General features: G+C 38.0%; 1 protein-coding gene across 1 annotated transcript; it reads right to left on the bottom strand.

Moving 5' to 3' along the window:
• Positions 572–2377, bottom strand: LOC104724998 (cannabidiolic acid synthase-like 1). Its single transcript, XM_010443587.2, has one exon. It carries the CDS (start codon positions 2361–2363, stop codon positions 747–749), a length of 1617 nt encoding a protein of 538 aa, XP_010441889.1. The 5' UTR covers positions 2364–2377; the 3' UTR covers positions 572–746.

Genomic DNA, 19726 nt, shown 5'->3' with positions numbered 1-19726 from the left:
CATTAACAATCCAAGATTCTTTTGTTTTACTTGAATAACATAAAACTTTTAATGACTTTATAAAACTCTTAATCCAATAACACTAGATTTATCAAGATTTTAGATAACTTTTTACAAATCCACAACCAATAACACCAAATTTTTAAAGAGTTTTTAAAAGTCTTGATTGAAAAACAACATATTTTACCTAACTTTTAAAGTCATTAAAATTTTTTCTAAATCTTAAACCAATACCTCTCCTAATTGTGAGTTATACTATTTCAGTATGTTTAAACTTTAAAGTTGTAATCAAAATATGTTGACTTTTTGGGTAGATATTTAAGAGTTTATAGAAATAAATTGTATTGTTGTGGAAGAGTAAGTTTAATCATTCTGTATTAAGAAATAGTACTACAAGTTTTCTTTGATAAAAGTGAAGAACTTAATTGTTTTATGAAACTTAAATAGCAACGATAATAAATGTTTCTGTCAAGATAAGACCAGTTAACCACATCTCACGTTACCAAATTCATGTATCAACGTTCCGTAAGGGTTTCGAGATTGGTTTCTTGATCTAGTTACACTTGCTTGCTCTTGAAGAAACTGCTTTTATTAAAACATTTAAACCATGAAATCTTTATTCATTCGAGACACACATTACATATATCACAAACACACAGAGAAATCTTGAATACTTGGAGCATCATCAAGTATTCAATAAACACAGATGATTTCACGGATAAAAAGACTAGCTCATAAGGTTATTTTTAGATATCGTCAACGGACTTAAGCAGAGGAATGCTCTGTTCATTGCAGAAGAAATCTGTTGGATCAACACTAGTTTTCACCTTCACCAACCTCTCGAAATTGTTCTTGAAGTACTTAACTCCCCAACTCTTTCCTTCATCGTACTTTGTCTTATCTTTTCCAAGATACATCCCCAAATCCATATCCAAGTAATTGACATAAGCTCCTCTTGGAGATTTCGAAACGTAAGGTGTCATAAGATCGTAAACACCCTCAACCCATTGGAGATACTTCTTTGTGTCGGCCTTGTTCTTGTCTTCCTCTTCTCTCCAGTAAGCCAAATACTGAATCTCATATAGATTCCCTTTTCGATGTGGGAATGGCGTTTCGTGCTCTGCGATCTCACTCATTCTCCCACCAAATGGAGTTAGTATGAGCTTTGCAAGTCGAGCCTCAGGCACCTCTAATCGTTTCCATAGCTCATGAACAGCCGCCTCGGGTATTGGTTCTTGAACGAAATCGTCTTTTCCTTTGAAAGATAGAGATGTACGCTTCCTATTCGCAAGAACACCAAGTGATTCTCCTTCAGCGAAATCAGCAAACCAGAGTACAGACTCAATCCAACTCATCTCTTTGCAGTCTTCGATCTCAAGCTTTAACTCCGGAAACTTCTCTTCCATCAAAGCCACAAGATCGTTCACGGTACCAAGATAAAGTCCACTGAACAAAGCATGCACCATGTTCTCGTTCGATCTCTCCAACGTTACGCCGATAAAAAGATCATCAGTAACCTTATCCGCAACGTACTGCCACTTGTTGATGACCTTAACAGCTTCTTTCTTCGATGTTTTCTTGACTTTAAACACGGTTACGGTTGAAGGAACATCGACTAACTGAATCTTCCATGACAGTACAACGCCAAAGCTTGATCCCCCGCCTCCACGAATCGCCCAGAAGTAGTCCTCTCCCATTGCTTGGCGGTCAAGTATCCTCCCACTCGCGTCAACAACAAGTGCATCGATTATGTTATCGGCTGCTAAACCGTATTTCCTAAGCAACGTGCCATAACCTCCGCCGCTAAACTGTCCTCCGACGCCAACGGTTGGGTGAATACTGGCTGGGAAAGCAAGAGATTTGGCGGTTTTCCCAATCTCAAAGTACAACTCGCCAGTGGTTGCTCCGGTTTGGACCCAACCAGTCCGGTTATGGACGTCAAGTGATATAGACCGAAGTTTTCTCAAATCGATGACAACAAATGGTTTGTCGTACGAGATGTAAGATAGACCTTCAAAGTGGTGACCGGCGCTGCGGATCTTTACATGGATACCGTGCAGCCGTGCGCATCTGATCACGGCTTGAACGTCACTTGCTTTAACCGGAGTTATGATTGAGACCGGTTTAGGTGTTTCGGGAACCGAGAATCTTGGGTTTTGTATGGAAGAATCTAAGATGGAGAAAAAGGAAGAGTCTTTAGAGGTGTGTATGACTTTGGATCCGACGGTGTTGTCGTTCATCCGGTGATAAAGACACCTGAGAAAGTCTTCGTGGTTAGTGGTATGAGCTGAAACAAGTGGAGGCAGAGGAGAAAGATACACTAGAAAGAGTAAGAGAGAGAGCAAAAATCTTGAAAAGTCCATTTTTTAAGATAGGTGATGTTGGAGAGTGAGTGTAGAGATGGGAGTGGTTTTATAGGGAAAAGGAGTAGAGGGAAGCCCTAGCTTTTAGGACCCTATAGAATTTTGACGTCGAAAAACAAAACCCAAATTATAAAAATTGATTAATCGTCATTTAAAGTGAGTAGATTGAAATAGTTTTTTTCATCTTTCTAAACACGAAAAAATCAGAAAAAAAAATATAAAGAAAGGTTTATGAAAACTATCGAGACGATAACCGTTAGTTTCAATGTTTGCACCATCATCAAACGCAGTGTTTGGGGATGATTGTGCTTGTAATTAGCGTTTAAAAGCAATCATAAAAATGTTAAATATTGCTTCGATTCGTTTGAAATTACTTAGATTTCAATTTTTTTTTTTTCTGTAAGCAGTTAGTATTTTTTATTTTAGTTATAATAATAACAAAGAAGATATATATATATATATATATAGAAAATTATTTTGTGTCTTTTTTTCGTATATAATAACCAAATTTTTTAATAAATTCTGTAATAATAATGAAAAAGTTTTTGAATTGTTATGCTTATTCATTATTGTTTATATGAAAAAATTATTTGATATATCATAATAATATTATTTTGTGTTTTATGCTTTTTATGATTTTATATTACAGTTAATTTGTTATTTTTATTTTAACGGAAATTGCATGTGCTGGTGGATCTCCCGTAAACCTCTTGCAAACGCATTTAATTTCAACCACTAACTTTTACTACATTGTGTAACTATTACTAAAAATATTGTTAACGAACGTCATAGAAATATTGTCGGATCAGTCATAACTTTTATTTTCAATTCTTATCGTCTTAAGATTTTAATATTGTTAACGTCATAAAAATACATTGTTTATCTACTTAAAAAATGATTCTCCTTTTATGAATTATGTCCCCATTTTTTTTTGTTAACTTAGAGCAAATCATCAAACCTATAAAGGGGTCCGAAACTAATCTCTTGAGAGAGAGTATCTCACAGATAGGGTTCTCCCCAGGTTTATAAATGAGCCGTAAGCAATGAACTCATACCCATATAACTAAAGGGATAAAACTAGCAATTATATCCTTATTGTGCGAGATTAGGTAAAAAACCTTGTGGAACTTGACGTGTAATCAGTTTATGGGTGAATGAAAAATAGTAGTTGAGCCAAAAAAAACAAAAAAAAATGATTCTCCTTGTTTATAGGATAAAGTTGGTGTGGATGTGGATAGCACTCTATCATGTTTAGAAAATGGAACACCTCATAACCGTCAATAATTATGTAGTTATTAATATACCGTAAAACATTTTTTTATATCTTTATAATTAAATTAACTAAATTTTATAATTAAATTAACTAAATTCGACATGTGTAATATTTTAATATATATAGGTGTTAACAAAATAATAAATAATAATTTATCATATTGTAGAACTGGGTTAATAATATTTTAAATCTATTTGAATGTCAATCTAAATTTATCTGACAATATAACCCGGCCGTTCCATGATATTTTAATAAGTTTATTGTTTTATTTGTATGTAAACATCACTATAATTGAAAGTTTGAAACATATAATTAAAAAAAAACCAACTAAAAAATAAAAACTAGTTAGTAACTAGAATTTGCTGACGGAAGTTATCATAAACTATTTGACGTTGGCCAGGTACTATATGTATTACAAGATAATGGAGTAATAGTGACTATAATAAAATGAGTGAGATGCATTGGCAGCGAGGGAGATACAATTACATAATTAAGCACTTACATGTTGTTGTGTGTGGAAACAAAATATTGCAAGCCATTTTTAGTTTTGTGTGCTGATATTTTTATTTCCAATCATAAAAATCAACCAAATTACATAGGATTAAATGATTAATACATGATGCGATGAGTCTTCTACGTGTAGACTTATATTTTTGCGTACTTTGATACTCGGCTTTTGATTTTTAGTGCATTTGCAGTGGTAGTTTTTAAATGAGTTTTTCATCCAAAAAAAATGTAATTTTTTTTTAAAAAAGTAAGAAAAAAAATGTAAGTCTTTCAGATAAGAAACTTTAAGAATTTTGTGAAAGACTCAGTTGACAAATGGCTGAACGTAATTGGTTCTCTCCCTCTGTTTTTTCATTTTATACATGTTTTTCAAATTTTAATGTTATTAGATATTTTTGTTTTTAAAAAAAAAACATTTTGACAGTAATTTTTACAGTTAATTAGATTGTATTTCATCAATATATTTGGTATTTTTAGCTAAAACATTCTATATGTTTGAATGAATAGAGTAATATTAATCTAAAGAGATCGTAAATATGTTTCCTTCTTCCACAAAATATAAATTTGAATGTTTTCTAGATTATTTCAGAAAATCTTAGTTAAAAATATATATACTTCTTCAGTTTCATAAATATATGTTTGAAAGTTTTATTTAATTTTATATTACTAAAAATCACTTTTTATTTCTTCTCAAAAGGATATATTGACCAGTTAAATAATCTTGGATCTGGAAGAAGCTTTTACCAAATTTTATCCTTTTAAGATTTCAATATTGTTAACGTCATAGATTTTTTTTTATGTACTTAAAAACTGACTCTCCATCTTTTATAGAATAGAGTAGGTATTGTATCATTTATAAAATGGAACACCACAAAACCTTTAATAATATATATAATTTTTTTCATGATAACAATAGATACCAAAACACGTGATGCAAATATTTACTATATATATATATGCAAGATATTTACTATATATATCTATATGTTATTCTATAAATTAAATATGAAAAATACATATCTCTTGACACTCATTAGTACACTGATATAAGAAGCAAATGTTTTGTTTTGCGGAGTATAATATTTAAATTTTAGATGATAACCTACATATACTTTTAGATTTTATTTGTTAATTTTTAAAAATATCACATTTGATCTTCACACGCATCTTGCAATACAATTAACAAATTTCCTGCAGCTTTGATGATATCAAATACTTCTGCTCTCGTATCATCCTTTGTGTTTACTTTTGTTTTCTAACTCTTTCATGAGCTTTCTTTGAAATATCTAATAAGCATCAGAGAGAATCTTTAAGCAATATCAGGTTGCTGTTTTAATTATATCATGCAAAAATCAAATGATTATGATTATTGATTATACACTAAATATATTCTATGCTAGTAACTTTTAATATTTTGTTTATTTATTATATCTAAATATCATATTAATTGATACATACTCCATAATTAAAAAATGAAACATAGTTAGCATCTTAAATTTGCTGACAAAATTTAATTTCAAATTTATTGCTTTGGACAGGTGTTATACTATATGAGTAAAAAAGAGTCAATTATAGCGAGGGAGGTACGCATAACTACGCACATGCATGTTCTGCTGTCTCGTAACAAAATATTGGAGACCATTTTGATTTTGCGTGCTGATATCTTATTTACAATCATAAAATTCAACAAAAGGTAATTAAAGACAGTTATTATAATTCCCGATTAATCCCCATATCTCGGACGCGTAGCCGATAGGCGTTAGTCCATCGCTTAACTATTTTCAAAACATTAACGACTAAACAATGCAATGAGTTTTTTTACGTGTAACTAACTTTTTCGTATACGGGTTCTTTGGGAACCCCTAAAACATAGTTGGTGGAACTATAAGATATATGATTCGTGTTTGTTAAATAGAGAAGTGGCGTTACGAAGATCTCTTTACTGATATCAATCCTTTAGTTACGGCAAGATGAGGGAGGGCTTGGTTGCAAATGAAGTGTGTTGCCTATAACTAATTATTTGGAGAGTTGTCTCCCATGGGAAATCTCTGTGGGTACAGTGGGTTGACATGGACCTGTTAAAACGCACATCTTTCTGGGCTGTCATTGGAGTGGTCTCTATTACTCTGGGAATGCGAAACTTTCAAGAGGTTATCATATATTGTTCTCTCATGGATATGCAGACTCATGGACCTCTTTTTACTTGGTGCAATAAACGAGAGGAAAGGCTAATTTGTAAGAAGCTTGATAGGGTGCATGTCAATGCGGCTTGGATTCATACATATCAGCAATCTTATGGAGTCTTTGAACCTGGTGGCTGCTCTGACCATCTTCGATTCGTATAAGATAGGAAGAGATACTCCATGCCCGCAGAAACCTTTTAAGTTCACTAATACTTTGATCCATGACCATGGGTTTAAGCCTCTTATTCAGGAGTACTGGGACAGCACTGAGCAGCTTTACCACTCTACTTCTGCAATTTTCCATTTCTCCAAGAAGCTCAAAGCACTTAAACCAAAACTTAAAGTTTTGAGCCGTGATCGGCTAGGAGATTTAACGAAAAAAGCAAAGGAGGCCTTGTAATGAACCATATCACGAAGTACGTACCGGACACGAAGAACATGTACGGAGGACGAGGAGATGTCTTGGGAAGACAAAGAAAAGAAAAGATTTGAGAATGGCCTAAGTAACTTGTGCCTAAAGTTACCAAGTCGCGGAAGGGCCCAGAGCCGAAGAACGGACGGAAACCGTTGGGACATCCGGACCAATGGATGATGAATGATCAAGGACAATGGTGAAAAGACCAAAGGAAGGAAAAAGAAAGTAATGACCATGGAAAAATGGTACAAAAGACGTAAAATGGACCATGGGAACGGAATGTCCATGTACCAACCGAACGGTCAATGAACCATAGACAAAGGTTGGATCGGACATACGGGATGGAGGTCCGAAGATGGACAAGACAACCGAGTGTCACGGACGAAGAGGTCCGAAGATGGCGTAAAAGTTGGTGTCACGGTCAAGGGGACCGGGGATTACCGAGGAAATGGACTTACGGACGAAGGGTGGTTCTGCGGACGAGTACGGACGTACTTGGGACGCAAGAGAGACATGGAGGGACGTGGGAAGTGGAAGAGTCTCTGCATGAGAGAGAGACACCACGTGTCACCAGATTAAACCTCCTTCGCCAGCGAGTGAGATGCACACACGAGTGGGAGAGAGTACATGCAAAAATTGTGACATTTGTCACTTGATTTTTGACACTTGCTAGCCCAGAGAATCGAGTGGAGGGCTTATAAATAGCACCTCTAATCTCTCATTTCCGACCAAAAGCCTTTCTAGACAATTAAACTCTGCCCAAATTTTCTCTCAAATCTCTTAAAGAAGAAATCTCTTGATTTCGAGTGAAGAGGAAGAAGAGGAGAAGATCTTGGCGAAGAGAGGAGCTAAAGATCAAGGAAGTGCTGTCAGATCGGCGTGGCGTGGTGGAGTTCTAATCGGCCAAAGTTCTCCAAAGCTAAGGTGAGTTGTGGATTTTGGGGACCGGGAGGTGTGTAAGCTCTCTAGCTCATGCATCGGCCCTTGTGTGTTGCATTAGTTCCTTGTTGCATGTAGATCTGTAGATTGCATGTAAACAAGAGAGATTTTAAGGTATTTTTAAATCATTAGACTAGATGCAAGTGTGAAATGCCTTGCATGCTAGATCTAAAGGTTTAAAATATTTTGATGGAAGAATAATTTTGAAAATCTCATACAAGTGTGAAATGCCATGCATGTTGGTTTGAGAATTTTTCTCGGTCATGGGGATCGGTGGAAAAATTAGTAATATTTTTCTTACTTACAACTGAGTAATTTGAGGGTTGAATCATGCATATAAAAATTTATTTTTATTTTTGCATGAATTTTTGGGAGAGGTTAAACTCCTAGACTTGATGGGAGATCGGTCTAGTTGAGGGGGTGTTATATTTGGTGAGTCCATACGAGAATCTCCTGTGTGGAAAGAGCCGTATGAGGACCCAAAAATATAAGAAAATAAAGTTTAACCTCTAGAGTGGGAAATGTGGTTGTTGGTGAGGCCATGCGAGAATCTTCGGGGAGGAAAGAGCCGCATGTGTACCCAAAACCAGAGAAATGTAACCTCATGGTGTTGATGGGAGATCAGACCATTGGAGTGTTGTTTTCTCAAGTCATGCGAGAATCTCCGGAAGGGAAAGAGCCGCATGCATGTGAAAAATATGGGAGTTAAGATGCATGAAAATTTGATGTTTAAATTGAGGTTAAAATTTTGGGGTTGGGAGCATATAGGATGCATGCATGTTTATTGTTTCTTAAGTTGCTTGATTGTTTTTCTTGTGTCTTAAGCCTTGTGTGTGGTGATTGATGATTGCTTGCGTGTGACGCTTGCATGTTGTGTGTGGTATGGTTGTGCTTAATTCTTGGAGTCTTGAGTCCTAGAGTTAAGTGTTGTCCTAGCTAGATCGTGGGTTAAATATCTCGGTTCGTAGCTAGAGATCGTACTCTGTTCCTGACGTGTGTGGAAGTCCGGTGAGCTAATCCAGAGGAATCTCATGGCAGGACGGATTCGGGTCTAGCTAGCTACTAGCGTGAACCGCATGACGATGCATCATTGTGTACCCAGTTGTTTACCTCGGATGGGTAACAATGCGGAGGATTTGGGGTGTGTCCGGTTGGTTGCCTTTGTGGTATCAACCTGGAAGAGTGTTGGGACGGAACAGAGGATCGATGGGCCCTAGGTTGTGATGGAGTTTTCTCTAAGGTGTGGAGTTGTTTCCTCAGGTTGATTGTGATATCCCTGGGAGAAGTCTGGTTGTGTTAGTCATGGTGTGGATACCTGACTTGGGTGTCAAGTGTGGTCAAGTGATCTTTATGCACTGATAGCTTTTTCCACCTCGGCAGTGAGTGCGGGTGAAGTGGCGTGGAGGCCAAGATAGAGTCAAGGTCTAGACGAGTCGGGTCTTGTTTGTTCCTTGCTTAATTGCTTGTGTGTTGTTTGCATGCTAAGCTTCCACATTGCGTGCTTTGATTGTGGGGTGAGTTGTGGGATAGTTGGATGTGTTGAGATAGCATGTTATAGGGGGATAGCATGTTAGAGGGTTGCCCAACTCACTGAGTGATCTTAGATTGCTCACCCCTCTGCACAATTGTTTTTCATGCAGGGAAAGTGTTTCTTTTAAGGGGGCAGTACCGAGTTTAATGGATCGGATAGGATGTTTTCGTGCTGTGTTGCAAAGTCCTTGCTTCTTCTTGTTATTTTTGATTCTTGTTTTCTTTGTTAAGTTGGATCCAACGCTTTTATTTGGTGTTGTTATTGATTTTGTAAACTTTATTCTATATATAACAAATCGTTTATTTTCATAATTCGGACAAGTGGAGCTGGTACGGATTAGTCCAGGCCAGCATAACGCTGCGTAGGTATCGAGGGTTGCAAAGCCTAAGGAACGTACGTAGCGGATAGATAGCTGCCGGTGAACTGGCTGGGGAACCTAATTCGTTGGTGGACCCTTGGCCGGATCGCTAGCAGTTGTCTTGTTGTGACGACCTCCGGGACGGCCCGCAGTTAGTCCGGCCGTGTGGACGGTTCTGGGGCGTTACAGGCCTATTCCAATTTTTTTTTTGCGAGGGTGAGACTCTAACTCATCCCACGGAGGTGAACATGCATCAAGATTCTGCAGCTTATACTCGATGGTTACATATTTCGGAACTGGAGGAGCGTTATTTAAAACAGAAATCAAAGCTTCATTGGTTACGCATTGGGGATCGTAACAATAAAGCATTCTACAATGCTGCAAAGGCTCGTGAGGTTCGCAATGCTATTAAAGAGGTCACATGTGTGGATGGGTCTGCATTTTATTCATGAAATGGGTTGGATTGATATTAGTCTGGATACAACAAAATAATTCTATTAGAAATAATAAGTAAATGAAAATGAAGTAGAAGAACCCAGATTCCAAATGAACAAATTCTTTGCAGACACACAAGAGGCGATCAAAGCGGAAGTAGTCCGCTTCTTCCATTCCTTTTTGGGGTATAAGCCATAGCAGTACACAGGAACTACAGAGGAAACTATCGATAATCTAATAGATTTTCGTTGCTCTGATTCAAAGAGGACTAATTTGTAGAAAGAAGTCACAAAGATTGAGATTTGGGACGTTCTTTTCTCTATGCAATTGGAGAAGAGCCCTGGCCCTGATGGATACACAGTGTAATTGTTAAAGGAATCCTGGTCTATTGTTAAGAGAGAATTTGTGACATCAGTTCAATTCTTCTTCCAATTTGGTTTTCTTCCCAAAGGGGTTAATACTACTATCTTGGCTTTCATCCCTAAGAAAAAGAGGTAAAAGAGATGAAGGACTATCGCCCAATATCCTGCTGCAATGTTATCTATAAGGTTATCTCTAAGCTCATTGCTAATTGACTAAAGCAGCTCCTTCCGGAATTTATTCCTCCAACTCAGTCTGCATTTTTGAAAGATAGATTGTTGATGGAGAATGTTCTTTTAGCTTCTGAGATTGTCAAAGATTATCACAAGGACATGGTGTCTCCACGAAGTGCCATAAAGATTGATATCTCAAAGGCATTTGATTCAATGCAATGGTCTCACCTCTCCTCACCACACTTACGCCCTAGCGTTTCCCCCCAAATTTATCCACTGGATAGAGCTTTGTATTACCACGACGTCCTTCTTTGTGCAGGTCAATGGAGAGTTATCAGGTATGTTTCGCAGTGAGAGGGGGCTCAAGCAAGGTTGTTCTCTCTCACAATACATGTTTGTTATTTGCATACAAGTCTTATCTGCAATGTTGAATAAAGCGGCTAAGAATCATACTATTGGTTATCATCCCAGATGTCATAACCTGCACCTCACACATTTATGCTTTGCTGATGACCTGCTCGTGTTCATTGATGGTACTAAAAGATCCATCGAGGGTATTCTCAATATTTTTGACCAGTTTGCAGCGTTTTCAGGTCTGCAAATTAGCCTCGAAAAATCAACATTGTATTTGGCAAGAGTCAAAGACTCGGACCAGGCAACAAAATTGAACTCCTTCCCATTCGTAGCCGGTTTTTTACCAGTCTGGTACCTTGGGCTTCCTCTTCTTACCAAGCGGATGACCACAAATGATTATTCACCACTCGTTGAAAGAATAATGGATCGTATTCGTAGTTGGATGGCTCGACATCTTTCTTTTCCTGGCCGCCTGCAACTCATCACTTATGTTATCCATAGTCTGACAAACTTCTGGATGTCCGCATTTCGTTTACCGCGAGCTTGTCTTACTGCAATTGATAGTCTCTGCTCTGCTTTCTTATTATTTGGCCCTGTTTTGAACTCTAAGAAAGCAAAAGGGTCGTGGAATGATGTTTGTCTACCTAGAGAAGAAGGAGGACTGGGACTGAGGCCGCTGAAAGAAGCGAACACAATCAGTTGTCTAAAGTTCATTTGGAGAATAATTTCATCGAATTCCTTGTGGTCTCAATGGATTCGACTTTACTTGCTGCGCAAGGGATCTTTTTGGTCGATTCGACTTAATTCATCTTACGGTTCATGGATGTGGCAAAAGTTGCTTAAGCTTCGCGAGGTGGCTATTGGTTATGTACAATACGAGGTACAAAGTGGTAGCACAATATCCTATTGGCATGATAATTGGTCTCCAATGGGGCATTTGTTGGATCTTGCCGGACAGCGAGGCTGTATAGACATGAGTATCCCGATACATGCCACTGTAGCCGATGCTATGTCTCACAAAAAGAGACGACATCGAAAAAATTACCTTAACCGAATGGAGTTGGCTCTTGAGAAACTCCGGAAAGGGAGGTAGCGGAGGATAAGGCTCTCTGGAAGGGGAAACAAGACCGCTATAAAGACTCTTTTAACACTAAGGAGATATGGGAAATTTTACGTGAGTAACGAGTAAGGATAAGTTGGTATAGAGGTGTTTGGTTTCCTAACGCCACACCAAAGTACTCTCTCCTTGTTTGGCTTGCAGCTCTCAACCGATTAACAACCGGCGACCATATGCTACAATGGGGTGGTGGGGCTCTCACTAATTGTGTCTTCTGCCACTTCCCATTGAAACACGCAACCATCTATTTCTCAGTTGCCCCTACTCAACTGAGAGTTGGACGGGACTTATGTCCAAGCTACTCCGTAACAGATTCTCAACTGATTGGTTGAATAACGTGACCCCCTTGACATATGCAACTCTAGGGAAGGATAAATTCTTTCTGCTGAGATATGTCTTCCAAGCCACAGTACACTCCCTCTGGACAGAACGAAACAGACGCCGACATGGGGAACCTCCAACACCACCAACTCTTTTCATCATAACTCTTGACAGGCTTGTACGCAACCGATTAATCTTCATCAATGATCAGGGCAATGGCTTCTACGCGGATTGTATGCTTTTATGGTTAGGCTCGAGATAACCCTCTTAAGACAAAGAGATTTTGTATTTTTTTAACTTAAACAGCTATAGCTCTTAACAAAGCTCAGAACAAAACATTTATGTAAACAGTATTTTTTTGAATAAAATTTAAAATTTAATTAAAAGAAAAAAAGTTAGTTAAAATTGCTGAAGTAATTAAGGTGATGTCGGTTTTGTTCAAACTATTTTCACCGAAAACCAATAGTTTGGTTAGGGCTATTCTTTCCAATGTCATAAGGGATGAACCTTGATCGGATCGAGATAGAACGGCAAGGGTGAGTCTCGGATTACGGTGAGACTTTTAATTTCATCATGTTCCTCTTTGCAGCCTTGTTGGTTTGGCTATATGTGCTTTGTTTATTTTTTTTGTTACATTCATTTGTTACATTTATTGGTTAAACTAATTGAATAAGAGTTATAAAAGTGTTTTCTAATTAATTTCAGAAAATATAAATTAACTTACAAAAATGATGTTTAAATTTTAATTGAATATTTGTAAATATTACCGACAACTATTTTTATTTCTTTTCATAAAAATATATTGACCGGTTAATAATCTTAAATAGCTTTTAACAACTTTATTCTACAAATGTTAACGTCATAGATATATTTTGTTATGTACTTAAAAAAATGATTGTCCTTGTCCTATAGAAAAGAGTGGGTGTGGATTGCATTTATGACCACATAGCCTTTACATTAATCGAGGATTATGTTCATGATAACAATATGTAGACAGTGCCGGTCCAACAAAAAATGAGGCCCAATACATAAACATTTTTTAATGGATTTTATCATTTTTTAAATAGATTTTATAAGATAAATTTTAAAAGTGAAAGCAAAATCTTAAGAGTTCATAAAATAGAGGCCTATTTTTGGAATAATACATAGATAAAAATTAAAATTTGAAACTAAATCTTAATGTTTTTGAAAAGTGAGACCTATATTTGCAATGTAAATGTTTAGTTGGGCCTAATGTTTTTACTAAAAATTTCAAACAGAATTAGCGGCCCCATACATTTGTGTCATAGGGATGTGCGGCGGGCCAGGCTTGTATATAGATACCAAAACACGTGGTGCAGGATATTGTTTATATATATAAATATATTTGTCGAGAGCTTTAAATCTAATCCCACGTGAACCCGCTCTTACACGATCTGTTAGTTTCGAGATGAGAAAGTAAATAATTCTTAGTAGAGTAGATATATATGTATCTTATATTTGTATATATTTGTATATATCTAGTATCTCTAGATTAGATTTGATCTTATCACATATAATCTCATACATACATGATCAATGTATAGTTTTCTTAATCTTTTTTTACGAATATTTACACAATTACATGGTATTAGAGCAAGTAAAAAGCTATTTTCGATCTTTCTCTGCTCTCTTCTTTTCATCTCTTCGTCATTTGTTTGTTTGTTTTTCTTTTTCTTCTTTCTCTTTTCTTTCGTTTCTATCTCAGATTTTTATTTTATGATTAGTGAAGATGACTGGCTCCTCTCAAACTGTCGTAATTCCCAACATAGACAAGCCCTTTGGAACCGCACAGATTCGAGGCTACATCCCCATCGAGGCTACATCTCCTTCCAGCTTAACATGAACAAGCTGAATTACGACATCTAGCAAAAGCTCTTCAAAACCCATTGCAACAGTTTTGGTGTTATGGAACATCTTGATGGCTCTACTGTACCAACTGCTGCTGATGAACAACAATAGAAAGAACGTGATGGGCTAGTAAAAATGTGGATCTATGACACGGTGTCAGAACAACTCCTTTACACCATCCTTAAAGACAAGTCCAAGGCGCGTGACATTTGGATCACACTTGAAGAACTGTTTCGTGACAACAGGGAGGCACGGTCGCTCCAATACAACAACGACCTCTGCACTCTTGAGATCGGTGATATGAGTACTACCGATTACAGCCACAAATTGAAGTATTTCTCGAATTTGTTGGCTTACTTGACTCACCAATCACTGATCAGGCTTTGGTGACGCATATGTTGAGTGGTTTGTCTCACAAATTTGACAGCATTATCAATGTTATTCAACATCAGGTCACGTTCCTCTCTTTCACTAAGGCTCGTTTGATGCTCTTGATGGAAGAGAAGCGACTTGACAAACAAGTCAAACCTGTTTCTCAACACACCATTAATGCGTTCTCACCAACAGTCATGTTCATAAACCACGATCAACATCAACAGACCAACTCGCAAAACTACAACAACCACAATCACAATAGTAAAAACTCGAGCAGAGGCTACTGGTTGTCACGCAACAATTGGAGTGACAACCAGTATGGCTTCCTCCTCCATGGGGCTAAAATCAACCTCTATGGTCGTTTAAGCAGCCATACGGCGCACCACCTCCATATGCACCTCCATCGTTACACCATCCCTACTCTCCTTCGTATGCTGCTCATGCCGTTTCTCCTGGAAGCTATCCACCACCATATGCTGCTTCACGTCCACATGATGAGGGTCACTATGTCCAGCACAACTATCCAGTGCCGTCATTAGGGAGCACACCGACGCTCACTGCTCTGTCATAGGCGTTCAGCACAATGACGTTGCATGACTCGATGGGAAACGCTCGGGTGATGGACTCCGCGGCTACCAATAACACTGCAACTTAACCAGGTACGCTACGTTCTCTTTTTAATAAGCATTGTTCCCTCTATTATTGTTGGCAATGGATCCTCTGCCCCTATCACCCATTCCGGCTCAACCATTATACCTTCAACCTCTCGCCCTCTTCACCTTGAAAAATGTTCTTGTGAGTCCAGCCATTATCAAAAACCTCATTTCTGTCAGCCGCTTTGTAATCGATAATATGTGTTTTGTGGAGTTTGATCCTTTTGGATTTTATGTTAAGGATCTACGGACACAAACCAAGCTCCTCCGCTGCAACAGCAATGGCCCGCTGTACACCATCACGCCACTGATACCACCTGCACACGTTCTTTCTGTTCAAGCGCCAACATGCATCTAATGGCATCGTCGTTTGGGTCACACCGGCTCCACCATTCTTAAATCTCTTGCATCTTCAGGTTTATTTTTCTTCAAAGACCGACTTGACAACATTGTTTCATGCGTTTAAACTAGGAAAACATGTTAGTTGCCATTTTATAATTCAAACTCTATTGTTTCACAATCGTTTCAGTTAGTTCATTCAGATTTATGGATATCACCCATTTCAAGCATGTGACATTAACTACTATCTTATATTTCTTGATGATTACAGTCATTTTGTGTGGGTGTATCCTCTCAAGTGGAAGAGTTATGTGTTCAGCCAGTTCCTTCACTTCTCGGCGATGGTTCGGTCCTAGTTCAATCGTGGCATCTCATTCCTACAATGTGACAATGGCCGCGAATATGAAAATTGGCACTTTCGTGATCACTTTGCTGCCACTGGTATTAGTTTTCGGTTCTCGTGTCATTACACGTCTCAACAGAACAGGAAAGCCGAACGGATGTTACAGACACTCAACAACTTGATACGCACCCTTCTTTTTCAAGCTCACATGCCCTTCACGTATTGGGTAGAGGCACTACACACATCAAAACATATTCTCAACCTCCTGCCGTCAGCTGTCTTTAATAACGAGGTACCATTTACGCGTCTTTTCAACAAACAGCCGCGTTACGATCATCTCCGCGTGTTTGGTTCACTAAGTTATCCAAACCTACTCTCGACCACTCCTCACAAAATGGTCTCGAGGTCCACTTCGTGTGTGTTTCTTGGTTACCCTTCCTATCACCAGAGTTTTTGATGTCTTGACTTATGCTCCAGCAAGATTTTGTTCTCCCGCCATGTTGTCTTCGGTGAGACTGTTTTCCCGTTCTCTCATGTTCCTGCTCTGGAACCTCCCGAAGAGATCATTGTTCCAATATCACCTATTCCTCTTAAGCCACATCTTCCACCACCGTTGCTTCAACCCATATCTCATATCTCAGCCACCTGTCCTGCCACCCATATCTCCTTCCTCTCATCCCATGCAGAGGCGAAGCAAGGCGGTCCTTGTCAAACTGGTCAATAGGCTTTGTTTTCGCAATGATAAAATCTCCCCCTTACCTTTAAACCATATACAGGTGAGACGTGATCCTAATTGGAACCCAACAATGGGAGAGGAATATTGTGCTCTTATTAAAACTTGGACGTGGTCACTTGTACATTGGCCTAAGAATATTAATATTATTCGCTGCATGTGGTTATACAGGCACAAGTTTGACTCCACATGCAAACTGTCCAGCTATAAGGCTCGTCTTATTGCCAATGGGAAGTCTCAACAACTAGGCGTTAACTGTGATGAGATTTTTAGCCCGGTCGTCAAACCTGATACGATCTGTGCGGTCTTACATGTGGCTACGACATATGATTGGCCACTACGTCAGCTTGATGTCAAGAACGTGTTTCTCCACGGTGATCTTAAGAAAACTGTTTACATGCATCAACCACCTGGTTTCAAGGATAGCACCAAACCAGATCATGTTTGCCTCTTACGTCGTTCTCTACATGGTTTTGTTTTCATCAAAGTGTCTTGGACTCGTCTTTATTTATTTGTTCTTGTGGCAAGGACATTACATACTTGCTCCTCTATGTTGATGACCTTGCCCTCACCGCCTCCTCAACTACTCTTCTCAATGAGGTCATTTCCACTCTTCACTCCGCCTTTGTCATGACAGATCTTGGTCCATTGCATCACTTCCTTGGGATTCCTACTATCCGCAACGAGAAGGGTACGTTTCTTCATCAACAAAATTATGCTGCTAACATACTTCATCGGGCTAACATGACTAAGTGTAATCCATGCCTCACTCCGGTTGACACCAAGCCAAAGCTTGTCGAGACCAACTCCGATAGTCCACCGGTTAAGGATCCCACGTTATATATCAGCCTTGTCGGTGCTCTTTAATATCTTACATTCACTCGCCCATACATCTCATATATGGTTCAACAAGAGTGTTTTTTTATCTATGATCCGCGTGAAGAACTCTTCAATGCCTTAAAACGCATTCTTCTGTACGTCAAGGGTACCGTTACGCATGGCTTACAACTCTATCGGTCACCTCCTACGGCTATGGTCGCATACACTGACGCCGATTGGGCTGGCTGCCCCTCCACACGCCGTTCAACATCGGGTTACTGTGTTTTCATTGGCACTAACCTTATTTCGTGGTCGGCTAAGCGACAACATACAATATCGTGGTCAAGTGCAGAAACTGAATACAGAGACGTCGCCAATGTTGTGGCTGAACTCGCATGGCTGCATAATTTGTTTGTTGAGATGTGGGTTCCAGTCCCAAAGACTTCCCTTTTTTTTTGCAACCACGTAAGTGCAGTTTATCTTGCTTTCAATCCTGTTCAGCATCAACGCAAGAAACATGTTGAGATTGATATACATTTCGTTCTAGCCCGAGCATTAGATGATATATCATGGTTTTTACGATTTTTAACCATGATATAAGTGTGTTTTTTAAGTCTTTTGTTCAAGGATGTTTACAGTCTTAACAGGTTTTCTAGGATTTTGGCACGGATGGAGCGAAATGGAGCAATTTGGATGATTCTGGAGCATTTAACAGGAGGAAATCAATTTGGAGTCTGATTATACGAAGAGCATCAACCGACACCACATGAGCATCGGTCGACACCCATGTTTAGTCGAGACAAGTCTTCAAATTTGGAAGTTTTACAAAGTTGCCCAAGTTTTCCATAATTGCAGCACAAGTCCCTAACATGTTTTAGGATATATATATATATATATATATATATATATATATATATTGTTTTCGGGTTTTAGAAACCCTTAAGTTATTTTCTAGCAAATTTTATTTTCTCCAACCCAGTGAGATATTGAGAGCTTTTGGGAGAGAGATCTGAACTCCTTTGAGAGAAGAATTCCTGAACCCCTTCTTTTACTCTTTTAATATATATTGCTTATTATTCAGAATTATGTTTTGTTCTTTATTGAATATGTCTAAGTAGTTTGCTTGTTAGGTTCAGTATTTTTTACAGGGATTTTATGATTTATTAGATCTGTTATTTTTAGGATTCATTATCTTTCTAGATCTTCATCATAGGTTGTTCTTCATATTAATCCTTGATTGGCCATCTAGAATTAATAACTTAAGAAAATAAATTGATATGAGTATATAATTGATTTTCCTCATAAAACCTTTTGATGAGCAAAATTACTTTCTGCAAAGAGATTTGATTTAGTAATTTTGTGAACTTATCTAAAGCTGATTTTTAACCTAGAATTTTACAAAGAGATTTGAATTTTCTGATTTTAAATTTAGATAATATTTGCAGTGAAAACTGATTTATTTTACAAAAGTGTTTAGAGTTCTAGATCTGGTTTTTAATTGCTTGAATCCTAATTTATTGATTGATTTAATATTTCATAATTTCCTGAAAAATTCCCTAGACATAGCTTTTTAATCTCTTGAATTTACAACAGTTTTATTTTAATATTTTGCATTGCTTTTCTTACTTAAATCAACTTGTTTAGCGTAATCATAAAACTCTATAATTTATTGTGTAGTCTAGAGTCCTTGTTGAATTTCACCCCTAAGTACTGCAGTGACCTCTTAATTTGAGAGAGTAGCTCTAGGGTTTAATTTGAGCATATCAAATTTTGGCGCCGTTGCTGGGGACTCTTTGATCTACCATTAGATTTGAGTTTTTAATTTCGTCTAAATTTTTCTTTTTATTTTCTACTTACACGTTTTTGTTTTTCTTATCTTTGGTGTTTCAGGTACATGCCTAATAAGCCTAACACAAGGAGCAACAAGACTGATCCTACTGTGAAGCTTACACTCCAAGAATTGGGAAAGTTAGCGCGTGAAAACCGAAAAGCAGCCAAATCCTTGAAGATGGTTAACACAGTCATTCTGATGCGTGATGAGGATGGTGCTTTGAGGGATCAATAGGGCCACTTGCGCAACGAGCGGGGCCAAAAACTTGATGCAGAAGGGAATGTTATCGCTGAAGTTGTTGTTGTCGACGAAATGGCCGATGGTGTCGGTCGACACCCCCTTCCAGCAGACGGACGTGGAGCTGCAAACCACATTAATAATCCGGTTCGAAGACAGGAGAACAACCAGGCTGATCTTGTGTATGAGAACATGTCT

The sequence above is a fragment of the Camelina sativa genome, chromosome 11 (genome assembly GCF_000633955.1).
Source record: "Camelina sativa cultivar DH55 chromosome 11, Cs, whole genome shotgun sequence".
NCBI lineage: Eukaryota > Viridiplantae > Streptophyta > Magnoliopsida > Brassicales > Brassicaceae > Camelina > Camelina sativa.
Note: the sequence above shows the minus strand (reverse complement) of the source record. Positions and strands in the feature narration are given on the sequence as shown.

Bases quoted from the DNA above. Each gene is read 5' to 3' on its own strand.
- LOC104724998 (XM_010443587.2), bottom strand. From the start codon at position 2,363: ATGGACTTTTCAAGATTTTTGCTCTCTCTCTTACTCTTTCTAGTGTAT.